The sequence below is a fragment of the Aethalodelphis obliquidens genome, unplaced genomic scaffold, assembly GCF_003676395.1.
Source record: "Aethalodelphis obliquidens isolate GAN/ISIS:26980383/991018 unplaced genomic scaffold, ASM367639v1 scaffold63, whole genome shotgun sequence".
Classification (NCBI taxonomy): Eukaryota; Metazoa; Chordata; class Mammalia; order Artiodactyla; family Delphinidae; genus Aethalodelphis; species Aethalodelphis obliquidens.
Window position 1 is genome coordinate 2,400,844 of NW_020838007.1, and position 27,224 is coordinate 2,428,067.

The 27,224-nt window shown below is 56.5% G+C and overlaps 2 protein-coding genes across 13 annotated transcripts in view; both read left to right on the forward strand.

Annotated features, from left to right (window-relative positions):
* TANGO2 (transport and golgi organization 2 homolog) overlaps positions 1-3,113 on the forward strand; it is a 29,141-nt gene extending 26,028 nt beyond the window's left edge. For 5 of the 8 annotated variants that reach the window (XM_027088491.1, XM_027088490.1, XM_027088495.1 and 2 more), the window contains 2 exons: positions 346-450; positions 940-3,113. In XM_027088491.1, coding sequence (XP_026944292.1) covers positions 346-450; positions 940-1,060 — 226 coding nt within the window. In that variant the 3' untranslated portion in view covers positions 1,061-3,113. Of the gene's footprint in view, positions 1-345; positions 455-939 lie in introns of those variants that run through there. The other 3 variants (XM_027088487.1, XM_027088489.1, XM_027088488.1) reach the window with 3 other exon arrangements.
* A 2,780-nt stretch (positions 3,114-5,893) lies between these two features.
* On the forward strand, positions 5,894-27,177 carry DGCR8 (DGCR8 microprocessor complex subunit). Of its 5 annotated transcripts, XM_027088467.1 has the most exons (13): positions 9,895-11,563; positions 12,009-12,168; positions 13,992-14,134; positions 14,296-14,575; positions 15,851-16,048; positions 16,206-16,307; positions 16,867-16,965; positions 18,222-18,304; positions 22,655-22,755; positions 22,986-23,092; positions 23,999-24,126; positions 25,067-25,180; positions 25,475-27,177. In XM_027088467.1, exons 1-13 carry the CDS (start codon positions 10,844-10,846, stop codon positions 25,556-25,558), a joined length of 2,319 nt encoding a protein of 772 aa, XP_026944268.1. In that variant the 5' UTR covers positions 9,895-10,843; the 3' UTR covers positions 25,559-27,177. The 5 variants fall into 5 exon arrangements, with proteins under 5 accessions (XP_026944267.1, XP_026944269.1, XP_026944270.1 ...); XM_027088466.1 differs by lacking the exons at positions 25,067-25,180; positions 25,475-27,177 and adding an exon at positions 5,894-6,027 and having other exon boundaries at positions 10,563-11,563; positions 23,999-25,060; XM_027088468.1 differs by lacking the exons at positions 25,067-25,180; positions 25,475-27,177 and having other exon boundaries at positions 9,138-10,791; positions 10,890-11,563; positions 23,999-25,060.
* The last annotated feature ends 47 nt before the right edge of the window (positions 27,178-27,224 follow it).

The following is a 27,224-nucleotide window of genomic DNA, read 5'->3' on the forward strand; positions in this document are numbered from 1 at the left end:
CCCCCCCCCCCCCCCCCCCCCCGCCCGCCAGCTCTGAGAGGTGGCTACTGTCCTTCCACAGGGCCTGCACGGCTCTGACCGGACAGAGCCCATGAGCTCGTGTCCCTGGGCCTTGGGAAGCTCCTGGTGGCCCCAGCACAGGGACTGGCCCCCACAATGGAGCCCTGAGTTAAAGGCTAGATGGAGGTTTGAGGCCTTGACCTGGAAAGTGCCCGGAACAACCCTTGTGGTTCCCCCAGCCCCTCTCTGAGGCTGGTGGGCTCCTCAGGCGCTGCAGGGCTGTGGCTGAGCGTTGGCGGGGATAGGTTTGGGGCGGCCAGTGGTGACCCCTCCTCTGTCCTTCAGGCAGCTGCCAGACCCAGCCATTGAGGACCAGGGCAGGGAGTACGTGCAGCCCATACTTAGCAAGTACGCAGCTGTGTGTGTGCGCTGCCCGGACTACGGCACCAGGTACGACGGATGGGCCGCTGGTGCGCCCTCCTGTCCCTGGAGGAGCCCATCTTGCCCAGCTCCTCCCCACCTCCACCCTGTCTAGAAGCCATTGCAGGTGTCTGGGCAGTCCCCGGTGGTGGTGCTGGGAGCCCTGGGGGTTCTGAGCAGGGAGGTGCCTGGTCAGCCCAGGGCCTACCCTGCTGAGAGTGGTGGGCGATCAGGGCTCATGCTGCAGAGGGTGGGCAGGGCGGCCTGGGGGTGTTTCAGAGGGGAGGTGATAGGACTTGTGGGCAGGGGCCTGCAGGACCTGCGGCTCAAGACCCTGATGCCTCACAGGGGACCCTCTGCTCGCCGAGACAGAGGCTGCTGCTCTTTGTGACCCATCTCGAGCCAGGCCAGTGCCCAGCAAGGCCCCTCGCACCTCTGGTCTGATCCATTTGGGGCTCTGACTGGCGTGCAGGGGTCCAGGGGCAGCGGGCTGAACGCAGGCCTCATGCTCTCTTTCAGAACCAACACGGTCATCCTTGTGGATGCAGATGGGCACGTGACCTTCACAGAGCGAAGCATGCTGGGCACGGACCCCTCTTGCTGGGAGACCAGCACCCACGAGTTCAGGCTGCAGAGCTAACCCCCACCCGGGTGTGGCCGGGGCTCCCGGGAGGCCCTGTCACAGGTACTGCCTGTGACTCAGCCAGCGTCCCCCAGGGCCAGAGCCCTCTGATGTGTGTGAACTGTTTGCATCCCCATGTCAAGCTCGGGGTCCAGCCTTATGACAGAGGCCCATGGCCAGGTGTACGGCAGGCCCAGGTGTGCTGTGCCTCCCCCGGCCCATGCACAGAAGCTCACACAAGGCACACGTGACACCCATCATGCATGCGCACACACGTTACAGGCAGTAGACGTGTACACACGTGCTCAGACACACACACGCTCCAGGCATGCACCCCCCATGCGAGCCAGACACGCAGAGCTGTGCCTCTCAACACCCACACGTGCTTCTGGCCAGTGAGTCTTGCTGTGATCCCGACAACAAGAGTGGATGTCTGTTTCAAAGCGGCCCCTCCTCTCCTGGGCGTAGCCAGTTCCTGACCACCAGCCCTGCTCCTGGAGAGGACACAGGCCACATTTGAATGAGGAAAACCTCCTCCATAGCAGAGGCACAGGCCGCTGGGTGGGTCCGGTGGTTCTGTGGGTGCCGAGGGGTCCTGTGCCTGGAGCTATCCTGTGAGGGAGCATCCATATGCAATGGGCCGCCTCAGCAGGCTCTCAGGCCTCCACCTGTGCAGGGGGATCATGGGTTCCGGGCAGGCCCATCTCAGGGAGGGGACACAGTTGCCCCTGCCATTTCCCTTCTCCTAGGGAGTTAAACTTCATAATAAGACTCTGTACTTAAATGTGAGACGCTGATAATAAAACTCTGAGGCCGTGGTGAGCCAGTGCATTCCAGGCCCTTGACTCTGTGACAGGATGACCAGAGCTGCTGTCCGGGAGCCCCCAGGAGCTCCTGGGGCCCAGACCCCGGTGCAGGGCTCTTCCACATTTCCCTTTTGCTCATGGCCTCCTGAGCACTGTGACGGAAGCCAGGAGTTCATCCGGGTGCAGGTGGGAGCCCCGGGGAGCCGTGCACACGGGCTGGACCGTGGAGGCCAGGGGATGGCAGGAAGGGCTGGGCTTTGGGTAACAGAGCAGGTAGAGTCTGTCCTACCCCAGGGCCCTTGTTTTGGGCAAGCACCTGGAGCTCCTGTCCCCAGCTGGGGCCGGGCATTCGGGGGTCCTGTGTCCAATGCTGACACTCAGGCTTCCCTCCGCCTCGGCGGTCGACCCAACTTGGCCTTCTCAGTGCAGTGACTGCTCGGGTGGGCTGTAGACCTTGATTGGGCCCAACCTGCCTCTCCATCCCTTCTCCCTTCCTGCTCACCACCCCACAGCCAGGCATGAAGGGGCTCCCAGTATGATGCAGCCTGTGCCCCCCACCCACGTGTCCAGCTGAGCCATAGCTAGCCAGGCTCCCAGCTCCGGCACTGCCAACACCCTCTGTCTGCTTTAGCAGGCCACCCCGCACCATGGAATGGACCAGGTCCCCACACCAGCGCCTGCCCTGGCCAGGCAGGTCTGCCCTCGTGGGGCGCCGCTGGACTGGGTACAAAGCCATCTGAAGAGCCTTTCAGATGTTTGCCGCTGCCCCAGGGACGGGCCTGCACAGGAAAAGCTTCCCCACACTTGTCATGGTCCCCTCTGCCCCTGCCTGCCCTGGGCTCCCTGGCAGCTTGGAGCCCCTGAGGAAGGGGCAGCCCAAGACTTGTTTCTATTGTTATGGGCTGAGTTGTGTGCCCTCCAAAAGATATGTTGGACCCCAGCAACCAATACCTCAGAATGTGATCTTGTTAGGGTCTTTCCACAGGTAATCAATCAAATGGGATCGTTAGGGTGGCCCTAATCCAATATGAGTGGTGTCCTTATAAAAAGGGGGAAACGTGGACACAGGGACAGACAGGCACCCAGGCAGACGTCTGTGAAGACTGGAGCTGGGCTGCCTCACGCCAAGGAACCCCAGAAGCTGGGAGAGAGGCCGGGACACGTCCTCCCCTGGAGCCCTCAGAGGGAGCAGGGCCCTGTGACACCCTGCTCTCAGACGTCCAGCCTCCAGAACTGTGAGAATAAATTTCTGTTGTTTAAGCCCCTCACTTGTCGTACTTTGTTATGGCAGCCCAAGCAAGATTAAAAAATTGTGACCTTGCTTTACACACAAGGAAACTGAGGCTTGGGGAGACACAGTAACAGCCCCTCAGTCCCCAGGTGGGTGGGGAGGCAGAGCCACGAGGCCAGGAGGGAAGAGGATGAGGGCGAGGTGGTCCTCAGGGTCCTGCCACACCCGGCTCACCCTGCTGCCTGGCACCCCTGCCTTCGCCTCACTTGCCCTGGCTCTTGCCACTGCTCCTGCTCCAGGGCCTTTGCTCTCGCTGTCCCCTCTGCCTGAAGGGCTCCTTCCCCAGACACCCAAACCGCACTCCCCCTCGTGTCCCGCAGGTCTTTGCTGAAGTCCCGGGCAGTCGACCTGTCTAAGGCAGTCTTCCCTCCCTTGGTCCCTGCTCTGCATTGCTCTGTAACAGAAAGCGCTGTCTGATGTGCTGTGCATTTTGATTGACTGTTTCTTCTGTGTCTTCCTGTCGGAACAAGAGCTCCAGGAAGTCGGGACCTTTCCTCTCTTGTCTACCCCTGTATCCTGATGCCCAGGCCAGGTAGATGTTAGAGCTGAGGATGACAGTGCTGGCCCTTCCCAGGCCCCATTGGCTCAGGCCAGTGTCTGGAAGTGAGGTCGGTGCTGTAGGTGGGTTTGGGACCCTGGGAAGCTGTCTCCTAGAATTGCTTTTGACATGCCCAGAAAGGCCTCTGTACTTGTCACCAGATGCATCTGATCCCTGAGTCCCCAACATGGGTCTCTTCTCCTGGGCAGAGACTCTGCCCCTTCCCAGATGAGCTGCTTCTGTTCTCCGGCTCCAGGATAGCCAAGCGGAGGTGTGCAGGCACAGAGGCTGGAGGCGTGGAGCTGAGCGAGGCAGAGGCATGTCTACGAGCACACATGGCCAGCCTAGGGACACAGGAGACCTTGGGTCTAATCCCATGCGGGCCTGGGCTCCTGGCCTTCTGCCCACAGAGACCGCCCCCCCATCCCCCCATCATCCCATCTTTTGGTCTCATCTGCCAGCAGATGGCATCATCCACGCTCTCCAGAGGGAAAGGTTTCCTCCCCCAGCTTGGGCTGGAGTTCCAACTTCCAGGTGTTGATCTTTGTGACTCCAAGGCTGGAGCCAGGTGGGGATGGTGGGGAGGTCCCGTGGTAAGGTCCTTGTCCATCACCCAGTTGGTGCCAGGCCGAGTGGAAGTTGGCTGTAGTGTGCAGGGCTGTTTCAGGTCTGACTGGGGTAGGCAGGGTCCCCACCTCACCAAGCAACAAAGCGTGGCGAGGTGGCTAGTTGGAGGGTGGTGTGCTGAGGGTTCCCATGGGCTCTGACTGCACTGGACAAAGTCAGCAGCTGGCTGAGTCCAGGAGCCAGACCCTTACAGGGCTCGGTGTCCACTGGGGTTCCTGGTGCTGTCCCCTGGCGCAGTCTGACAAGCAGAGGGGCAGGCAGGGAGGGAAGGGCCTGGGTAGGCCTCCAGCTTAGTCACCTGCAGCACCCCTGCCCCACTTTTTTGTAGGAAATGATTTCAACTTGCCACAAACTTGAAAAAAATAGAACAAAGAATCCAATATCCTTTGCACAATTCCTCCCGACTGTAACTTTACCTAACCACAGTAAACTGTATTACAACCATGAAATTAGCATTGACCTTTTCTGAATTTTACCAACTGTCCTGCTAATAACCCTTGTCTGAGTTCAGACCCCTCATCCCACTTAGTTGTCTCTCCTTCAGTCCAAGACAGCTCCTCAGTCTGTCTTTGACTTGAACAATCCTGACACTTTCTGAAAAGCACTGGCCCGTTTTTTGGGTAGAAGGGCCCTCCTATGGGTTTGCTGGATCTTTCTTCACGATTACATTCAGGTTTTGCCTTTGGGGCTTTAATGTGGATATATGTCCCTCTCAGGAAGCCGTCCATACGTCCCTTTACTGGTGCTTTTTTCATTTTTAATCGAGGCATCATTAACACACAAAGCAACACACGACTTTCAAGTGCATCCTCTGATGTTGGTCGTGTGCACCTTAGGTCACCTGGTGAAGGGGTCTCCCAGGTTATTTCTTGAAAAATCACTGTATTCACTTTGCCGTTAGTGAGAGTCTAGGGCGGGTGGGAACTCTGCAACTCTGCCAAACTGACAACCCCCGTCTGTTTCTCATTCTTTGCCCTCTGTCTAGCACCCCTGGCTTTTGTCTGCAGCAGCCACCGTGCCGGCTGCAGACGGGAGAGCGTGTTCCCGGCGTTCCTGGGAATTCCCGCCTCAGCAAGAGCGGTCCCTGCTCCACGGCTCAGCACCTTTGTCAAGGTTCCTCGCGCAGGATCAGCAAATGGAAAAGTGCCAGACACTTGCGCACACTTGTCTTTTTTCCCCTAGTGGTTACGTTTAATGCTTTTAAATGGAAAACGGGTGATGTCTCTATGTGTACGGTCTCGTCCTCACCGTGCACACAGGAGAGGCACCCTCTACCCCCGGTTCCCGGCGTCCTCCGCGCTTCCCCGTTCCCGGCGTCACCCGCGCTCCCCGTTCCCGGCGCCCCTCGCGGCCGCCGTCCTCCGCGCCGCGAGCCCCGCCCCGGCGGCGACCATTAGCGCGGCCGCGGCCTCAGCGCCTGGTCCCGCCCACGTGGTCGCGCCATTGGGCCGCGCGCCGTGGCCGGGAGCGCCGCGCGCCGCCGATTGGCTGCCTCTGCAGCCCGCTCTGCGGTTCCCCCAATGCGGGGCGGCCGCGCGCAGGATTGGCCGCGCGCGCCAAGGTCCGCCCTCCGCTCGCCCCGCGCGGCAGGCGGGTCCCGCCGACTGGAGAGCGCCCGCGCGGCCCTTCTGGAGGGCGGCGGCGGCGGCGGCGGCGGCCGGGCAGTAGGGATCTCCGCTGCAGTTGGGCTGCGGGCAGCTCGCGCCGGCCGCGGGCGCCGGAGGTAGGTGCGGGGCGCGAGGGGCGCCCCGCGGCCGAGCGGGCGGGCGGGCGGGCGGCGCTGCGGCCTGCGTGAGGCGCGCCCTTCCCCTCCCTCCCTCCCGGGCCGAGGCCGCGGGCCGGGGTCGAGCGGGCGGGGGGGCGCGGGCGGGCCTGGCCTCTCGAGTCCCGGCCTTTGTGAAGCATCATGGCCACGGGCCTCGGAGCGCGGGCGGGGGGCCCGCGGGGGCCGGGGTCTGGGCTGGGCCGGGGGCGGTGGCGGGCCCCGGGCCGGGGGGCGCCGCGCCGGTCGCTTTCCGCCCGGGCAGACACCGGGGTGTGAGGAGGCCCCTCGTCCCGCGTGCCCGAAGCCGTAGATGGCTTTCAGGCGGGAAAGGTACCAACAGGGGCGGTGCTCGCCCAGGACCCTGCCGGGTGTAACACAGTTTGGGAAATCTGAGAAGTCGCCCGTCTTCACCAAATGCTCACGGACTGAGTGTCACGTAGGTGATCAGGATGTGGTTTTGTCGTAACAATGACCATGATAGAAATAAGTGGAAGGTGGCAACCTGTTGACAGAGGTACCTGTCAGGTGTCGTCCGATGGACTTGGGTTGCTCAGGGTAGGAACTTGATTTGTCGTTTGCATGCTTGCATGTACCTTGTTACCCGGTGCACGACAGTCCATTCTGGGGCTGGGGACTGTGCCAGGCCAACCGCTAGGCGGGGATCCTGTTTCCTGGCGGCGGTAGAGTGGGCCAAACCCTGCTACAGGCGGTCACCCACCAGAGGGAGTGAATGGCCAGTCGGCAGTGCCGCCTGTAAGTGCGGGATGTGAGGCCGATGGAGGATGACAAAAGGACGGGATGAGGTCATACTGCTGCTGGGTTGGGCGGGAGGCTGCAGCGCCGAGAGGCTTGAGCGAAAGGCAGCAGCCACAGCGCTGGACCATCACAGACGGCACCTCCATGCCAGCCCAGCAAGCGGACTCCAGTGAAGGGCACTGTCCAAGCGTCTCGGTTTTACCCTGTGTCGGGATCCAGGGGAGCCTGCTGCAAGTCTGCTGCTGGCTTATGGTCCACTTGGCAAGCAAGGTTTGCATCCGTGTGTGCAGTCAGCTGAAGCAGTAGTGAGGCCGATGGCAGGAGAGCCACCCTTTGAGCCTTTTGTGGCCAGCCACTGTGCAGGGCACTTCCCAGGGGTTTTATAATCTAACCGTGACCTTGGGGGTACGAAAGTGAGTCTGACTGGTTTGCCCAGTCTCGGCTTCAGGTTGGAGCTGCCCTCTACTCCTTGGTGATCTCGTCCAGTCTCCTGGCTTTAATGCCGTCTCTCCTTGACATCTGCATCTCCATCTCCAGCCCTCGCCTCCCTTCTGAGCTGCAGCCTTATGCCTGTGGCTGCCTCTTCCACATCCCCCCGCGTTACTTTGATGCCAAGTAGCCATGTGTAAACCTAAACTGTGATCTTCACTCACCCCAAACACTCCCCATGCTGCCTTCACCACCTCTGCATGTGACATCTCTGTCCTTGAGTATGGAGTCACTCCTAGGCCTCCATGCAACCCTCAGGACAGTTTCTCACCACCTCCAGCGTGACATGCTGGTCCAAGCTCCCGGTGAGCCTCTTTATTCTTTTCTTTGCTCTCACCCTTGCTCCTACTGTCCACCCACCTGGGGTTTTTCTGGACCTACAGTGTTTCTTTTAAACTGCAAGACTGTAATCCCGAGGCAGTACAGACTGGAGCCAGCTTACCTGGGTGGTAAAGCAGCTCCACCATTTTCTAGCTGTGTGACCTCGAGCAAGTTGCTTCATTTCTCTATCCTTAACTTTTTCTCACAGTGCTGTGTGAGAGCTGGTGAGTGACAGTACCTAAAGTGCTTAGAACAGGGCTTGCCTGAGGGTTGGTTGCCACTGCTGACCTTGGATCATGTGACCTCACCGCTTGAACCCTCCTGTCCAGTGGCCCATCTCTCAAGATAAGAGCCAGAGTCCTGCTTTCCCTCGCCCTCATTGATCTGGCCTCCTCTCTCCCCACTGGGCATACTGCTGTCACCTGCCACCCCACGCTCCTACCCGGAGGCCTTTGCTCTTCTCGCTGTTGCCTGAAATGTCCCCTCCTCCCACCCCAGCTACCCACCCGGCCCACTCCTCTACCTTCAGGTGGACGTTGGCTGTGAGGCCTTTGCTGCCCACCCGTTTTGAAGCTGCCTCCCCTTCCCCAACTCCTTACTTTGTTTTTTCTTGAACGGTTCTCAGTTTTTCTTAGTTGTTACTTGTCAGTCTCTCTGCTAAAACGTGAGCTCTGTGGCCAGGGGTTTTGTCTGTCTCATGCCCTCAGCATCTAAAATGGTATGTGTGTGCCACCTGGAAGGTATTGATAGGTACCGACAGGCAACAGGGATGGTAAGGAGCTTGCTTAGGATGGCCTGCTGTGGAGCCCTCAGCATGAGCTGCTGCCCCTGGGGCTGGGCAGCTTCCCTGAGCTCCAAGGACCACACTTTCCATGGCTTCTTGGAGACTCCACTCTGTGCAGCTCTTCCATTCTTCAGTTTTTATCATTCTCATCCTGGCTTCACGCTGCTCTTAGCCTTTGAACGTGGTAGCAGGTGTCCCCGTCCTGTGCCGAGTGTGTCTTCAGTGCCCCCCGTCTCCTCACATCTCTTCATGTTAGCCTTTTTAGCCCCAGAATCACGAGTTGGCTCTTGCTAGGGTCTCTGCAGACCTGCCTGGTGCCAAGGGGTTTGGTCCTGGTCACATCTGTGTTCTGTAGCACTGGGTATGCTGACCTTCTGTCCTTCTCTGAAACGATCTTTCTTGGTGCCAGGAGACTGGCCCTACTCCACTCAGTGTTCCTCGTGTGTGTCTGGCTACAGCCTCCTCAGCGATCACTGCGGTTCTGAGTCTGTCATCATTTGTGTGCTATGTTTCCTTGGTCCTTAGCACCTTTGACAGACATACCTGTGTGGGAGGTATTATGTTAAATTCCCACTGAAATCAGAAATGTGAAGACATCTTAGAATCTAGGAAATAGATTGACAGTCAGTGGTTGTTGCCCTGTAGTTCATGGTAGTGCCCCCATCAGAGTAGGTAGTCTTTGGGTAGTTGTTGGATGAATTAATCAAATCTAAACAAGTCTCTGGTTTTTATGTTATGTCCCCTTCAAAGTTCAACCACCACGCTCTGTCCCTTCACTGTAAACTTCTTAAACATGTGGTGTCTGCTGTTTACTGTTCTGTCTGCAACCAGCAAGCTGCCCCGAGTGGGCATGGGCACGCACATGTGTCTGCATCCGCGTGCATATGGCATGTTTGTGCGTGTGTCTGCACGGTGTGGGGGTGTACATGTGAGCACATGCGTGCGTTTCTGCACGTGCTTCTGCTCTGGTGGGTGCCCTCCCTCCTGCAGGCCCCTGTGTTTGGATGGCCCCCTGCCCTGCCTTCTCAGCCTTGTGTCTTCCCTTCCGTTGTGCTTCTCCAGAGTTGCGTCCTCAGCCCTCTTCTCGGTCTGCATTCCCTCTCTGGGCGGCCTCTCCTGCGGTTTGGGTGACCGCCTGGCTGATGTGTCCTGGCGGCCTCAGCCCCGTTGGCCAGGTCTGCCCAGAGGCTCGGGGCGCCCTCCTCTGCAGGCGCTGCTTGACTGTCCCTCCGGGGAGAGGCCTCGTTGGTCGTCAGGGCCCCCTTGTCCCAGCTCTCCACCTCTGCCCACTCAGCAGTGCGGTCAACTCTGTGTCTCTGCTGTTCTCGAGGGCACGGGCACCATGCCTGGCGCAGCTGTTGGCCTTCCTTCTCAAGTAGGGACTGAATTGTGGCCTGAGGGTCCCTTCACTCCCAGTGGCTTCTTGTTGCCCCCCAGGATGGAGCCAGGCTCCGGGCGGCTCCCAGGACTCCCCGTGCCTTGGCTCCAGCTGTCTCCTGCGGCTCCCCCGACCCACTCTGGCTGGGCTCCCTTCCCTGCGGTCACCACCCCTACCTCTCCCGGGAACAGAACCACGCCACCTCTGGCTCCCCCAGCCCGCTGCATCACTGTCCCCATCCACGTGCCCCAGGGTCCCGGGTGACAGAACCCCTGGCCCTAGTGCCGCAGAGTTGAGCCGAGGGTCTCCCGCTTGCCCTCTGACTGACCCGGCCCTCGCAGGTGAGTGGATCCATGTCGCTCTGGTGCTGGAGGGAAGCCGCACACCTTCTGTGTGTTCTGGAAAGGGCAGCCTTGCATTGCATGCTGGCTTGCCTTGTAAAAACTGAGTTAGGGGGTGCTGCGGTGAAGTTTAGTGGAGGATTTTTTTTTTTAATCCTTTTTGAGCCTAAACATAATATGGTTTTTGTGTTTCTCAAGTTGGAATTACAGTGGACAATTAATAAAGTATTTAATTTGGGACTTAAGGTACAATTTAGGTTCTGAAGAAAAAAGTAAAGTTCGATTGTTTTGAAGCATAGAAGGTTCTCTTTTTGGGCAGCATTCTTTTTAAATTTTCACTGCTCTGTCAATAGCACTGGGCTCTTGGTACCAGGACGCGGAGGGCTCTGTTGCGTTGTGACGACGCCTTTACGTCTCTTTGCAGGTGGAGGAAGACGGGTGCCCCTCCGGCTTGAGGACAGACTCGCTTAGTCGTCAGTCATTTAAGCTGAGTGCATTGTGATTTCCAATAATTGAGGCAGTGGTTCTAAAAGCTGTCTACATTAATGAAAAGAGCAATGTGGCCAGCTTGACTAAGCCGCCAGCGTGTGCAGCGCGGGCAGGACGGCACCCGGGTCTCGACGGACTTGTGCATGTTAGCTGTATAGATTTATGTAAGGTTTTTTAAAACTCTGGTCTTTTAAAATAGTCTTAACCACTTTTACTATGGAGACATGTGAGAGCCCCTCTCCTCTCCCGCGTGAGCCCGCAGGAGGAGCGGTGATGGAGAACCAAGCTTGCCCCCTCCGAGCGCTGCCCCGTGGACAGTCTCCACCACCTCCCCTGCAAACGTCCAGTGATGCAGAGGTAATGGACGTTGGCTCTGGTGGTGATGGACAGGCCGAACCCCCTGCTGAGGACCCGCTCAACTTCTACGGAGCTTCTCTTCTCTCCAAAGGATCCTTCTCTAAGGCCCGCCTCCTCGTAGACCCGAACTGTAGTGGCCACAGCCCGCGCACCGCCCGGCACGCACCTGCGGTCCGGAAGTTCTCCCCTGACCTTAAGTTGCTTAAGGATGTAAAGATTAGCGTGAGCTTTACCGAGAGCTGCAGGAGTAAGGACAGGAAGGTGCTGTACACGGGAGCGGAGCGCGACGCGCGGGCAGAGTGCGGTCTGGCCCTTAGCCCTGTCAGTGGAGACGTGCATGCTTGTCCCTTTGGCGGGAGTGTTGGTAACGGGGTAGGCGTAGGGGGTGAGAGTGCGGATAAGAAGGATGAGGAGAATGAGCTGGATCAGGAAAAGAGAGTGGAGTACGCAGTGCTGGATGAGTTAGAAGATTTTACTGACAATTTGGAGCTAGATGAAGAAGGAGCAGGCGGGCTCACGGCTAAAGCGATCGTGCAGAGAGACAGAGTGGACGAAGAGGCCTTGAAGTTCTCCTACGAGGTATGTCGGTGTCCCCTCCTTTGGAGCACTCTTAGCAAAACCCAAAGAGAGGTGTTTGGGAATCGCAGCATCTCTGTAAAGCTGATGTTGCAGAGGAAAGAACACCCACAGGAGGTGGAAACGTAAATGTGAAAAGAGAAAGCCATCAGGAGTCCAGGTTTTCAAACTTTGCTAATGAAAAGTTTGGCTGACAGGTCTGCCTCGTACCCTTGTCCCAACTGAGTTGGAAGGAGCTGCTGGCCACGCTCCCTGGTGGCACGCACACCTGCCTGAGCGTGTGCTTCAGCTGGCGGTTTCATTCCATTTGTTTTTCAGATGATCACGCAACATAGAGGCACACCTAGGCCCCCGAGAGCGCCTCCTTTCTGTGTCGTTGTCAGTGACACTGTGACACTTGCCTGGAGGGCACCGGGGGGCTGTGGTGTCTGAACAGCATATTTTGCAGGATGATTTTGACAACGATGTTGATGCTCTGCTGGAAGAGGGCCTCTGTGCTCCCAAAAAGAGGCGGATGGAGGAGAAATATGGAGGAGACAGCGACCACCCATCAGACGGAGAGACAAGTGTGCAGCCAATGATGACCAAGATTAAAACAGTGCTCAAAAGTGAGTCGGGCCAGGAAGTAGCGAGTGTTCACGGGACTTTGCATGTATGGGCATGAGAGCCCTCGGTGTCAGGCAGCAGGTGTGTGTCTGAGGCCAGGAGGGCCCTGTCTGGTGATAGGAAACAGACAAGATGTGAGGACACACCCAGATGCATGATGGCCCAGCTGCAGGTGGTGCAGGTGCTGTGGAAACCAGAGCAGCTGGGCTTGTGCGGCGTGGTGGGGAGAGGCCTTCTGAGGGGGTTGGGCAGATCCCTGGGGAGGGGGCATCCAGGGTTATGGATGCTGGGCCCAGAGGCAGTTGCTCGGCGTGGTGGCTGGTGATGGTTGCAGTCCGGGTTCTAGATTCTGTGCCAAGTGTCGGGGGAGCCACTGGAAGCAAGCAGGACTCGTTCCACAGTCTGGTCTGAAAGCACGGCTCGCGGTGCACGTGTGACTCCTGCACTTTGAGTAGAGGTGGAGGGGTCGGAGACGCGGTGGGGAGCGGTCAGGGGGTGCCCAGAGCTGGCCCGTGCAGCCCCCCTGCTGATGCGGAGAGGTCTGAGGGGTCTCCGTGTCTGTTTCTGTCTTGGCCTGGAGGCACCTCTCAGTGTCTAGGTGGAGGTGTTAGGTGGGTGGTGGAAAGGGGCTGGAGGGACACAGGACTCAGGCACACAGGTTACATCTTCTGCTGAGCACCAGCGCAGGTGGCCAGCGTGATGGGAGGAAACCGAGGGTGGCCGACGTACAGTCTCCTGGCTGCGGAGCGGACATGTTGGCAGTGCTGGGCCGCGCGTCTGCCAAGTGGGCCGCAACAGGAACAGTAACAGACTATGAGATGCACGCGAGCTCTCCGGGCAGCTGGGCCAACTCTGTGACAGCTCACTATCGCAGACATGCCTTGTCCCATGATGTGCTCAGCTTGAGCTGTGTGAGTGCCTCCTTCTCCTTACTTAGCCCATAGCTGGTTGCAGACAGCTCCCAGCCCAGCCCGCGGTGGGCATGGGGGTGCCTGACGGGGTCTGTGCGTGTCCAACCTCACATTCCCTCCCAGGGCCGTCCTGACACAGGTGTCTGCTGGTGTTGGCCACGTGTGGGTGTCAGACCTGGCACAAGGGTGTCATTCCCTTTTCTGTGAGAATAGCTGGTGCTGTTTTCATCTCGTATGTGTCTTTTTAGATTTCACTTGGTTTTTCACTTCCATTTCTGAATTTTTAACTTGTTCCCAATACCTGTAAGAAAAGTAAGTTTTACTTAAGTCTTTGCCATGTGCTTTTTTCAGCAGCCAGGGCTGTCAGTAGCAGCTCGAACAGCACAGGCTTGTCACCTGGTCACAGGGAGCAGTGATCCACAGATGTGCAGTTACTAGCGAAGCCTACCCAGGCCCTGCGGTGCCTCTGGCCACACCTGTGGGAGGCGGGCGGGGAGTCAGTGTCCACGGTGCTTGCCAGCCGTGGAGGCAGAGCTGTGGCGAGGCCCTGTGTCTTGCAGAACCCTGCTCTAGGCTCCGAGGCCTGCCTGTGCCGTTCTAGGCTGGGGAGTATAGCAGTGAGCAGGGTGGACAGCTTCCTGCTGCACGGAGGGACTTGGAGCCTGTGGGTCACACCCAGAGGGACAGGCACAGCAGCAGAGGGAGAGCAGAGTTTTGCAGGTGGGGCTGGGTGGGACTTTCTCTAGTGGAGAGCGGGGTGTTCCCCCTTCCTACATTTTAGAGGTTCTCTGTAACGTTGGGTCCACCTTGCTGTTGTTTCTGACACGGGTTGTAACTTTGGAAACGTCCTGACAGTTCTTACTCAGTTACAAGTGTCTTTAAGTGATCGCAGGGTGTTCTTGTCTTCTGTGCAGGTCGTGGCCGTCCACCTACGGAACCACTGCCGGACGGGTGGATCATGACGTTCCATAACTCCGGAGTCCCCGTGTACCTGCACCGAGAGTCTCGGGTGGTCACCTGGTCCAGGCCATACTTCTTGGGAACGGGAAGCATACGGGTAGGGGACACATCAGTCATAAATTTAGTCTCATAAGTTGCAGGAGGAGCATGCATGTCTGCCCACGTTGCATTGCAGCCAGACAGGCAGGTGAAAGGCACCGGACGTTCAGATGTTTGGGGCCATCCTTGTAATCTGTGTTGCAATTTCACTGTCCACAGAAACATGACCCTCCTCTGAGTAGCATCCCCTGTCTGCATTACAAGAAAATGAAAGACAATGAGGAAAGGGAGCAGAACAGCGAGCTCGCCTGTGGGGAGGTGTCTCCTGCCAAGCCCCTGAGCCGATCTGCAGAGCTGGAGCTCCCCCTGGAAGAGCCCGACTCCTTGGGGGCTGACTTGGGGCCCCCAGATGAGAAGGATCCACTGGCGGCCGAGGCCGCCCCCGGGGCTCTGGGGCAAGTGAAGGCCAAGGTGGAAGTGTGCAAAGATGAATCAGTTGGTAAGTTTCCAGAGTGAACTTGGTCCCTGAGGAGGAAGGGACCTGTCCATGCTTGCCTGTCCACTCCCGCATGGCTGGAGAGGCCGTCTCCCTGAGCTTAGGAGATTCTGCCTGCTGACCTCTTGCTCCCGACCCGCACACTGGTGCTGCCCTGCAGATGGCCTTTTTCTCTGGTCACGTTCGCGATCTTTCCTCAAGTCTTGCTTTTCATGAAAATGGGACATGCTCGCACGGAGTCCTGGTGTACCAGTGCGCAGAGTGGGCGTCTCCACCACGTGGTGTGGATGCCACCCCCTTCTCAGACCCTCAGTTGCTCTCAGGTGTGGGGCGTTCCTCCCTGTCCCTCCTGCATCTCTTCCATGGTGGCAGGCTGTCTTAGCCCCCATGCGTTTTCGGGGTCTCTCACTCTGCTACTGCCTGGCCTGTCTGGGAACTCCTGCATGTGAGGGGCTGGGGCTGCTGCTGAGGAGGGGGACAGTGGTGTCTGGCTCCCCGTCCCGGCTAGCTCTGTCAGCGGATGGGCTGTTCTCGGGACACAGCTGGAAGGGAGCCCTCCCTGTAAGACTCCTACTTGGCGGTCTGCCTCTTCACACCGTCCTTCCGCACATGCAGGACACACCTGAGTGTGCTCCTGTTTTTCTGAAAACAACTGCCTCCCACCTCTGACCTCATGGCTCTTGTTTCCGGACTCGCTTCTCTGCACTCATGTGTAAAGAACTATGTGGTTTTGGTTTGTCACTAAGTGTGCAAGCACGTTGTTCTGTAGCTCACGTGGAATCTCAGGCATCTGCCTGGTGGGAGGAGGGGTGCAGGCAGGGCGCCAGCAAGACTGATGGGAAGCCCTGGGGTCCTGGGGGAGAGGTGGAACAAGTGCCATGGCCCTGAGCTGCCTACTTGCTGCAGGGCGTGGGGGCGGCCATGGTGGGCACGTGGTGCCTCGGCTGCTGCTGGCCGTCCAGCACCTGTTTCCATGTGGGGAGAAAGGTCCCAAAGGCTGGTTGCGGTTGGCTTTTTTTTTTTAGATTCGTTTTTGTTTTTTTATTTTTGTATTCTTATTCTTGTTCTAAATAAACTAAAGGACATGCCAGAAATTTGTCCCTAGGGGACCTGGCAGGGTAATTTGAGCTGGCAGAATGAAGGGACGTGATTCTTTACTTCCCTCGCCCTTGGAGAGGAAAGGGGAAGGGGGTATCGTGTGGTTGGGACCTGTCCTGCTCACCGGGTGGAGGGCGTGACCTCCACCCGTGACTTGGGTCTCTGGTGAATCCCGTATAGACCTCGAGGAGTTTCGGAACTACCTGGAGAAGCGCTTTGACTTCGAGCAAGTTACCGTGAAGAAGTTCAGGACATGGGCTGAGCGTCGGCAGTTCAACCGAGAAATGAAGCGAAAACAGGCTGAGTCAGAGAGGCCCATCCTGCCGGCCAATCAGAAGCTCATCACTCTGTCTGTGCAGGACGCGCCCACGAAGAAAGGTGAACGGAACTCACAGGTCTGATGTTCCTGGGATGTGTGCTCCAAGGGTGCTGCATCGGCCTGTGTCTGCCCTGCGGCGCAGAGGTCCTCTCCCCGCGGGCTGGGGTGTGGTCACTGCAGTCCCCGCTGTTGCTGAGACGGCCCCTCTTGTCACAGAGTTTGTCATCAACCCCAATGGGAAGTCGGAGGTCTGCATCCTGCACGAGTACATGCAGCGTGTCCTCAAGGTCCGCCCTGTGTACAACTTCTTTGAATGTGGTGAGTGTGACCTTCCCCATCTCACTCCTAAAGCATCAAGCACGTCACTGGGGTCACTGCTGGGGAGGTGGGAGCTGACTGTCATTCCCCTCTGCTGGGTAGGAACGAGAGGGGAGGTCGAGGGGGATCAGATGGTCACCTCCCCGCACCCCCTTCCCACTGCGCTTCCGAGGGTGGAGGGGCTGCAGCCCTGCAATGGCCACAAGCTGTCCTCTGGCCGCCCGCATCACTCCTTAGTGAAAACCAGAAGCTCAGCGTCCACTATTGTCTTCCTGCTTCTCTGGCTCACAATGTCTGCATGCCACCCCTTGCACTCCTCCGTCCATCTTTCTCAGACGTTGGTCCCTGTCCCCCTCGACTTCCTGGCCATGCTGTCTGCCTGCTGACTGTCCCTCAGCCCCACCCCAGTGCCTCAGGGACCCCCCCGCAGGCCTCTGCCTTCCAGCAGCAGCCCTACCCCCACCTCGTCTTGTCTGTCAGCGCGAGCACATTGTGTGTGTGCACGTATGCTTTTAATGTCTTGGCAAGTGTGTTTTAAAATGGTAATTTTAATTTTAAGAGAACCCAAGTGAGCCTTTTGGTGCCTCGGTGACCATCGATGGTGTGACCTATGGATCTGGAACGGCAAGCAGCAAAAAACTCGCGAAGAATAAAGCTGGTAATGTGCCTGCTTGGTGTCAGAGACCCGTGTTGGCCCACCAATGGCTAGGGAAGGCTGTGGATGGGGCAAGTCTGTTTTATTTATGTAATCATCTACTTGGATCTTTTTAAATTATGTACTCACTGGAAAAGATTCAAATAGAAAAAGTAAAACGTGAGAAATGAAAGTAGAGGCCCTTTTCCATTCAGATGGCTGGGCCAGCGCCTCCCGCCCTGTCCCCAGCGCTCACAGATGCTGGTTGCTCTGTGCTGCCTGAGCCCAGGGCACTGTCTGTTTAAACCCAGCAAGGCAGGGGTGTGCTGAGAAGGAGAACAGGTGGCATCTTCCTCAGGTGGTTTTGATGTCCATGAGGACCATTTTTCGAAGTCCTTCCAGCTCCAGACTTGGGACTGCCACTCCTGGAACACAGCCAAGCAGGCCCTTGGGAAAGCTGGTGGTTTTTGGTGGAAGTCTGATGCTCCTCCTGCCCGTGTCCTGCTGCTGGCTATATTCCTGGCACTCCTTGTTGTTGGCGTGCTTTTCCAGAAGCCGCTTAGCCCCAGCACCAGGGTTATTTGGCCTCTTCTGGGGAGTGGACCACATCGCAGGCACGTGATGGATGCACCCCGGGCCCCGGCACCCCCATCGCCGCGTTGTCTTCAGAGCAGCTCTGCCTCTTACAGAGTGCGGAGCGTTTATCGCAGTCTCACCGAGTCTCGGGTTGGTGGAGTGTCTGTGCTCCGGGGCTCAGAGTGCCCCTGGGCCTTGCTCTCTTCTGGTGGTGAATGCCGAGGGTGATGGGACCCCACCTTACTGTCTGGCTGACCCCGTGTGAAGCTGTGCTGGGTCCACAAGCTCTGCCCAATCCCCAGGAGGTCTCCTGTCAATTTCAGAGAGATTCTCTCCAAAGGCTCTTCCTGCTTCACAAGTGGGGTGTTCCTGGGGTCTCGGAGCAGAAGCCTGTGAGGGTCCCATGGTGGGTGGGGCCATCGTCATGGCGCTGGCGCCTCGCCTCCCACCCCCACCCCATGCTCCTCCCCACGTGCTCTTCGTTTTGCACCCCTGTTCATGGGGTGCCTGCACTCGGCTTCTCGCCACCCCTGCGCTCGGGCCTGCAGGCGCCTCCCCAGAGTGTCCTTTTGGCCCAGCTGCTGCTCCCCACCACACCCTTTGCCTGTGCCTCACGTGCAGGCCCTTGGGGCTCTGTCCCCGGGGCCCAGGCTCCCTCGGCCGTGGGGACCCCACCCTCACCCTCAGTGTTCCTCTTTCCACAGCCCGGGCCACGCTGGAAATCCTCATCCCAGACTTTGTTAAACAGACCTCTGAGGAGAAGCCCAAAGACAGCGAGGAGCTGGAGGTGAGGGTTGTGAGCCCACCCTGGTGTCAGACTGTGCTTGGGTTTAATCGCTCAGGTGCCAGGTGCTCCGTCTCTTGTATTTCATCAAAGAGGAGACCTGCTTGTCTTTGCAAGCAGAGGAAATGTTCTTGTCAGAGAATTCTGTCCTTGTGTCTTGCCGAGGGTTGTGAGAAGCTGCGGGTAAATGTTTCGGAAGGAAGCCATGCTCCGCTGACAGCAGATCCAAAGTGGAGTGAGCCTTTGAGGCAGAGGCTGCAAAACCTAGATTGTTCTTTATGTTAAGAACCATTTAAAACTATTTGTAAAGTTTTTTGGGTAAATATGGTCCTATGGTTATTTGTAGCAAGGGCTTCTCACTCTGAACAATGCATTCTTTTTTATAACACCATACATTTTTCCCTTTTAAACTACACAGTACAGTGGATTTTTGTACATTCAGAATATTTTCATCACTCCAAAAAAAAACTTTGTCCCCATTAGCAGCCACCCCCATTCTCCCCGTTCCCAGCCCCTCAACCCCCAGCAGCCACTCATTTACTTTCTGTCCCTGGATTTGCCAATTCTGACGTCTTCTGTCAGTGGAATCATACGATGTATGTTCCTTTGCGACTGGCCTCTTCCACTTCACGTGCTGTGTGAGCTGTGAGTATTATCAGATTGAGGACGTTTCTTCCACTCCTGGTTTGTTGACAGTTTTTGTTAAGAATGGGTGTTGGATTTTGTTTTTTCTGTTTCTGTTGAGATGATCTCGTGGTTTTTGTCTTTGACTTTACTGATGTGGGGGGGTGTTTCATTGACTTTTGAATGGTAAACACACCTTGCATTCCTGGGATAAATCCCACTCAGTCGTGGTGTATAATCATTTTTATGCGTTGATAGGTTTGGCTCACTGGTATTTGTTAAAGATTTTTGCAGCTGTACTTATAAGGGGTACTGTTCTGTATTTTCTTTTCTCGTGATGTCTTTGGTGTTGGTATCAGGGTAATACTTGCCTCATAGAATAAGTTGGAAAGTGTTGCTTCCTCTTTCATTGCAAAGGATTTGCAAAAGATTTGTATTAATTTTTTTTTTTCTTTACGGTACGCGGGCCTCTCACTGTTGTGGCCTCTCCCATTGCGGAGCACAAGCTCCAGACGCACAGGCCCAGCGGCCACGGCTTATGGGCCCAGCCGCCCCACGGCATGCGGGACCCTCCCGGACCGGGGCACGAACCCGTGTCCCCTGCATCGGCAGGCGGACTCCCAACCACTGCGCCACCAGGGAAGCCCTTAATTTTTTTTTTTAAAGATAAACCACACGCTTCCTTGGTGGTACAGTGGTTAAGAATCCGCCTGCCAATGCAGGGGACATGGGTTCGAGCCCTGGTCCAGGAAGATCCCACATACTGTGGAGCAACTAAGCCCTGCGCCACAACTACTGAGCCTGTGTGCCACAACTACTGAAGCCTGTGAGCCTAGAGCCCATGCTCCACCACAAGAGAAGCCACCTCAATGAGAAGCCCGCACACTGCAATGAAGAGTAGCCCCCGCTTGCCACAACTAGAGAAAGCCCGCACGCAGCAACGAAGACCCAACACAGCCAAAAATAAAAAGATATACCATGCAAGCACAATATTTATTCCTTCATTTATTTATTTATTTATTGGCTGCACTGGGTCTTCGTTGCAGCACACAGGCTTCTCTAGTTGTGGCGTGCAGGCTCTGAGGTTTCAGCACACAGTCTTAGTTGCTCCGCGGCATGTGGGATCTTAGTTCCCTGACTAGGGATCAAACACACGTCCCCTGCATTGGAAGAAAGATACTTAACCACTGGACCACCTGGGAAGTCCCGGTATTAATTTTTTAAACACTTGGTAGAATTCACCAGTGAAACAGTCCAAGCCTAGACTTTGCTTGGTTTTGAAGTTATTTATTTACTGATTCAATCTTTTTGCTTGTTATACATCTTCAGATTTTCTACTCCTTCTTGAGCCACTTTTGGGATTTTGTGTCTCTCTAGGAGTTTTCCCACTTGATCTAGGTTATCTAATTTATTGGCAAATACACATTCATAGTATTCCGTTATGATCCTTTTGTTTAAACTTTTTTAAAATAAATTTATTTCATTTATTTTTATTTTTGGCTGCATTGTGTCTTCATTGCTGCACGCAGGCTTTCTCTAGTTGCAGCCAGCAGGGGCTGCTCTTCATTGGGGTGCACAAGTTTCTCATTGTGGTGGCTTCTCGTTGCAGAGCATGGGCTCTAGGCACGTGGGCTTCAGTAGTTGTGGCACGTGGGCTCAGTAGTTGTGGCTCATGGGCTCTAGATCACAGGCTCAGTAATTGTGGCACATGGGCTTAGTTGCTCCGCGGCATGTGGGATCTCCCCGGACCAGGGCTCGAACCCGTGTCTCCTGCATTAGCAGGTGGATTCTTAACCACTGCGCCACCAGGGAAGTCCCTTATTCCTGATTTTTAGCAGTTTGAGTCTTTCCTTTCTCTTGGTCGGTCTGACTAAAGGTTTGTCGATGTTGTTCGTCTTTTCAAATATCCAACTTCTGGTTTTGTTGATTTTTTTTCCTATTGGTTTTTTATTCTCTATTTATTTCTGCTCTTGCCTTTATTATTCTTTTTTTCTGCCAGCCTCGGGTTTAGTTTGTTCTTCTTTTTCTAGTGTCTTAAGATTAAGGTATTGATTTGGGGTCTTCTTTTTAAATATGGAGTTTACAGCTATAAATTTTCTTCTGTGTACTATTTTGCATCCCATAATTTTGCTTTAATATATGTTGTGTTTCTTTTGTCATTTGTCTCAAGGTATTTTCCTGATTTCTCTTGTAATTTTTTTCTTTAAACTAGCGGTTATTTTAGGAGCATTTACTTTTCATATATTTGTGAATCTCCCAAATTTCCTTTGGTTATTGATTTCTAACTTAATTCCATTGTGGTTCAAAAACATAGTTTTTGTGATTTCAGTCAGTCCTTCTAAGTTTATTGAGGCTTGTGTTGTGACCGCCTGAGAGGATGTGCATTGTGTGTTTCTGAGTGGAGTGAACAGGCGTCTGTGGGTAGAGCTGGTGTGGGGTTTGCTGTTCTCGTTCTTGGTGGGTCTTCTGTCTGGACTGGTGTTGAGTCCCCAGCTGTTACTGTTGAATTGTTTATTGCTCCCTTCACTTGTCAGGTTTTGTTTCATGTATTTTGGGGCTGTTAGGTGTGTATGTGTTTGTGATATTGATATAAAATACACGTTTGGTCTTTGTCCTTGGTTCCTGGTGGGACCTTCTAACGTAGTAAATAAATTAACGTTTGGTTTTTGTCTCCAGTTCCTGAAATAGTTCCAGTTGATAAAAGTGAAGGGAACGTTCTATTCTAACCCCTTCAACTACGCCTGAGTTCATGTTCAGGAGGTGAATTTTGGAAGCCCCGAGGATGGGGGTTGGTTGCCAGGGGAACCATCATGTAGTCGGAGGTTGGACTTCCAGCCTTGTCCTCTGCCTCCCCCAGTGCCCGGGGAGGGGTGGTGCTGGGGGTTGGGTTCATCCCTCGTGGCCAGGGGTCTGAGCAGCCTGGCTCACACAGCGATGCCTCTGCAGACACCCTGACTAAGGGGCTCGGGGTGCCTCTGGCTGGCGGACCCATTGAGGTGCTGGGGGGGCGGGGTTGTGCTTAGAGGGGGATGATTTCCTGCTTGCTGGAACCAGGGCCTCCTCCTGATGCTGGGTGGGGAGGAAGCCCCCTCTCTGCCAGAGCAGCAGGTTCCAAGGCTTTTATATGAAGAGGGCAGGGCTGTGGTTGATGCTGCTACAAGCCGAGGGGCCCTAGAAGCTGGACAGTCTGGGAAGGGACCTCTCTGAGAGGCCTCAAAGGAGCATGTGGTTCTCCGTTATGGCCAACCAGGGAGGGGGCCCACACTCTTGAGTGGGAGCCGGGGGCCATGGGGTCAGAGCGGCCTCTGGGCTGGCAATGCCCCTGTCACCAGCTTCCTTTTTCTTCCCTGAACCAGTTGGGCGTCGCCTCTTAAGAACCTTGGTCACGTTTCTGTTCTGCCGTGTCTGGTCACTTTCTCTCTTCTATAACCTCACTTATGATGGTTTTCAAGCTTTTTTCCGAAGGTTGTGTGTCTTTAGACTTCTGACCGGTCGTCTGATCAGCCTCTGATTCAGGATGGGCTCCCCAGGCCAGCGGCAGGCAGCCCGGCCCTTGCCATTCCTCGTTTGTGTCTCGGGCATCTGGGTGGGGAGGTGTGGGATGTGGGATGCAATGTCTCCGAGAGGTAGTGGTGGGGGCAGGAGGCCCCAGGGGAGGCGGCAGCACGGGAGCCGCTTCACGGGGCCACGGGAGTGGCCAGCACTATGACCGGCTGCTTCATTTTGTAGTATTTTAACCACATCAGTATCGAGGACTCGCGAGTCTACGAGCTGACCAGCAAGGCTGGACTGCTATCTCCCTACCAGATCCTCCATGAGTGCCTTAAAAGGTAAGTGGGGGGGGGCGCTTCCCTGGCCATCGGGCATGGGGGCCTCTCTTGGGTGCCCAGCACCCTTCCACCCAAGGGGCTGGATGGCGTGTGGTGGGAGAGTCCCTCCTTGGAGCAGCGGTTTGGGGAGAAGGGTTGGTTCTGTCTTGATGGGCCCTTGGAGGGCTTTCTGGAAGCAGCCATTTCCTCCCCGTCAGTTGATGTCACCTACTGTCTGTTTTCTCCTACAGAAACCATGGGATGGGGGACACCTCCATCAAGTTTGAAGTGGTTCCTGGTAAAAACCAGAAGAGTGAATATGTCATGGCGTGTGGCAAGCACACAGTGCGCGGCTGGTGTAAGACACACACCCCTCCCCCAATACACCCACACACAGGCTTTCAGTGATCCCGAGGACCACTGCCCTGGCATCAGCCGAGCCTCAGTTGTATGCTGACTGCCCACGGTTGTGCCCACAGCATCCTATGTCCACATCTGAGTCACAGCTGACCTGAGTGCAGCTGTGGGTGTCCAGTCCCCGGGCTGGTCATTTTGGCTGGGCTGTGTTGCTCCCCAGCGGCTGCCACCACTGCCCCTGTCCAGCCCTTGGTCCCTGTAAAGGGAGCAGGAGCCTCCTAAGACAGCAGCAGAGCCCCCCGCAGGGCCCTCTGCTGTTGCTGGGCACCAACTGTGCTCTTCACCTAATCTGGTGTTTGGTTATAACCTTACTTGCAAAGAAACTTTGTGTAAACTGTAAACACAGACCAGCACTGGGTAAGTGAGAAGGTCATGACCAAGCAGGCCCTGGGTGTGCCCTGTGCCCTGCAGACACCATTCCTTGCTGAGGCCAGCCCTGAGCAGGTGGGCAGGGCATAGGATAGATCCCCCATCTGAGCCAGAGGCCCTTGCTGCTCTCCAGGCCTGTTCTGCACCCTGGCCCCACCTTCTCTCCATCTAGAAACGTCCCCAGCACAGGATGCCCTCTGGATGCTCCCCCACCCCTGTGTCTGCCCTGCAGGTGCGTCCTCTGTGTCAGCAGATGTGGGCTGGGGGCCGGGAGGCCTCATAAGCTATGGCCTTGGGTGTGTCCTGGCCTCCCCGAGCTTCTGATGGGCTGTTCTGCAGGATGGGCCGGGCTGAGGTGCTGTGCCCAGTGCAGCGGCTGCGCCTTCTGCCCCCTCCCGTCGGGAGCACCCCTGTCTGGACGAGGTGGCCTTGTGGATGGCTGGTATCTGTGACTCCCTCTCTCTACATTTCCTCTCAGGCAAGAATAAGCGAGTTGGGAAACAGTTAGCTTCTCAGAAGATCCTTCAGCTGCTGCACCCACACGTCAAGAACTGGGGGTCCTTGCTGCGCATGTATGGCCGTGAAAGCAGCAAGATGGTCAAACAGGTAATGGGGTCCCCTTCTGGCACAGGGGGCCGGGGGCAGAGTTGGGCTCTGGCTGCATGGGGAGGGGATGGGGTGCGGGCCAGGGCTAGAGGGAGAGCGAGCAGACCACACACAGACAGCTCTCCCTGGCCACCAACTTTCAACAGCCCATGTGTGTCATCTGTTTTGTTTCTGCTCTTTGGGCCAAGATCTCAAGATTTTAGCCAATACCCTTAGGTTTTTGTGTTTGGGGTGGAGAGAAGTACAGGGAAGCGAGGTTTATGTTGACTTTTTCCCTGATGTTTACAGAAACGGTCTGGGTCACCAGCACCCCTGTGAGTGGTGGGTGTGGAGGGTGGGGACTGTGGATGGTGACCCCCAGGCTGTCAGTGAAGAGCTCCTTGCTCTCGGCCTGACAGGGTGGGTGAGGGGAGGGGACACTGGGCCCCGAGGTGCTTGGCCCTGTGTTGCTGAGCCTCTGCGTTCGGGTCTGTGCTCTACTTCTGTGCATTGTGCTGGGCTGTGAGTGAGGGGAGAAAGCCTGCTTGGGCCCGTGGTGGGAGCCCCCTGGAGCTGGCGGGCAAGGGGTCCATCCAGAGGCAGGGGAGTGTGGCACCCACGGCCAGCAGGCATCTTCAGATATGGCTTCTTCACCCTGGACGGGCCTGCAGGGAGCTCAGCGTCTGGGCCCCACAGGCTCCCAGGGGCCGCAGTGCCGGGGCAAGTTCTGTCCTGCAGTGTGCTGTCCCCCCGGCTGAGGCTGTGTCCTGGTTGCTCCTGCCTGAGGGCTCTGGGCATGTCGAGTGCCTGCTCAGTGGCTATGTCAGAGGCCAAGGGGGCCGGGGGAGCACCCTGCGCAGGAGGCAGTGGCAGAAGTGGGGAACAGCTGGCAGGCAGCCATCCAGGCGGGTCAAGGGAGGGGTGACCCCAGACGGTCCTGCGAGCGGGCTCTGCTCCCCAGGAGACGTCGGACAAGAGTGTGATCGAGCTGCAGCAGTTTGCCCGGAAGAACAAGCCCAACCTGCACATCCTGAGCAAACTGCAGGAGGAGATGCGGAGGCTGGCGGAGGAGAGGGTGAGGCCTGTCCGCATGCTCTCAGGCTGTGGCAGTGCTGGAGAGCTGGTGGCCCTGGCCTCCTATGCACTGATGTGGGGTCCCTGTAGGGCTTGTCGGGGCAGCTTCAAACCCCTGGTGGCTGTGACCTCCTTGACCCTCCACTCCCGGGCATGCGTCTTGATGCCCACAGAAGTGCCAGCACGTGGTGCTTTGCGATCGCGCACATTCTGCAGCCCCGCCACCGGCCTTTCGCCGAGGTTGGGCTGCAGGTTCCCATGTCGCCTACATCCCTGACCTTGGCTGTTCTTCCAGGAGGAGACGCGGAAGAAGCCCAAGATGTCCATTGTGGCATCTGCGCAGCCTGGCGGCGAGCCCCTGTGCACTGTGGACGTGTGATGGCTGGTGGTCCGGGCTCAGGGGCTGCCAGCTCTGCTGCGGGGGAGACCTGCCCTCACTCTGCAGCCCCGGGTCTCCAGTCCACGGTCCCCTGCCACTGCGTGTCTGACAGCCAGGTCCACGCAGCTCTTCCTTGGGGGCCACCCACAGGTCTGGGTGGCCATGTTAAAGCATCGACTCAGCCTGCCACACAGGTGGACACAGAAAGGTGGGAGGTCGCCATGGACCTCTGCTTGTGTGGACATGCTGCAGACTGGTGTTATGAAGGTTTTCATGAATTTTAGTATGTAACAGGCGCTGACAAGAAATGATAGTTGGATGACATGAAATGAGAAAGCCCTGCGCCTGGTGCTCCCACGGGCACCGTAGGGACCTGGCCAGAAGATGCACGCTGGCACCCCATCCCCTTCCCCGCCTCCTGGGTTTTCCTTTTTTCTCCGAAAAAGTTATAGTTAGGAAGGAGTATTTCAGACCTCTTTGGTTTAAAATAAACACAACTTAGTATCAGAACTATTTTTCAGAGGCTGTAGGCAAACCACCAAGGTGATCATTCTTTGCCTTGAAATGCATTGCCCGTGACGTGGATGAAGGCACCTGTCCCTGCCCAGCTTGCTGCCCCTGCCTGGGCTGGGGGGTGCAGTCCATTCTTCTGAGTAAGTCTTAATGCCCCCAAAACATGCCTTCTTAGACACTGAGGCCCCTCACCTTCGCTGGCCTCTGGCAATTTTTTACTAAATTTTTGCACAGTCAAGTCTGTCCACCCATCAATTTTTAAAGCTTTTATGATATTTTAGCGTTTGGAAAGAAACTTTTACAGTGAGAGTAGAAGATAGATTTGGAATCACGTAGCAGATGTGAACAGTTAATGCATTTTAGCTCGTGGATTTGAGAGGAAACGAGGACCCTCAGTGCAGTGTGTTCACATGCTGGTGCTCCTGTCCAGAGCTGGTGCGAGCATGCTGGGGCGGCACTGGGTTTTGAGAGCAGCCGTCTGGTGCAGCCAGGTGACTAGGTGGCCCCTATGGACAGGTGTGGGGTACATTTGTTCCCACTGAGTCCCAGCAGTCCAAGTTGGTTGTGAGCCGTTGGCTCCCCGCCCCTGGCATCTGTTCAGGGCACCGTGTGCTCATGGCACAGTGCTTGACACCTCCCCTGTGGGTGGTATTTTTACAGGAGACAGTATTCTCTATGCCCTGCCACCCACCGTGACTGAGGCTGGCGCCTGTGCCGACCTTTGTAAAAGAGAGTCCGCAAATCGAGTTGCTATAATTACACACTTGCTTCTGTCCTGCCCCGTCTGCAGTTGTGAATAACCATTTGACTATAACTGTTTGCCCTTAAAACAGTCAGATGCACCACCTCGAACCAAAGCTTTGTGCACACTGGAGGCAGGTGAGCCTCACTGAGGCCTCCCCGAGTCCTTCCTCTGTCCCATGTATGGGTGCAAGTATCCTGTGAACACAGCCGTACTGAGGGGGCAGAGGGCAGGGGGAGCCTATGCTGAGGCCACTTTTGGGTGGCCACCACCCTTTGTGTACCTCCCAGGTGGCAGCTGGGCCATGGCTATAGGGGTGAGCCTTGATTGTCTGAAAGCATAAAGCAAAATGTCCAAAAGGAAATGGCTGGTCTGTCTTTCTTCTGGCCATGGGGTGGTCCTTAATTGGCT

Excerpts from the sequence above, each read along its gene's own strand:
- DGCR8 (XM_027088466.1), top strand. The coding sequence starts at position 10,844 with ATGGAGACATGTGAGAGCCCCTCTCCTCTCCCGCGTGAGCCCGCAGGA. Across the intron at positions 11,564-12,008 it reads CCTTGAAGTTCTCCTACGAG|GATGATTTTGACAACGATGT; the intron begins GTATGTCGGTGT and ends CATATTTTGCAG. Across the intron at positions 18,305-22,654 it reads AAGACAGCGAGGAGCTGGAG|TATTTTAACCACATCAGTAT; the intron begins GTGAGGGTTGTG and ends TTCATTTTGTAG.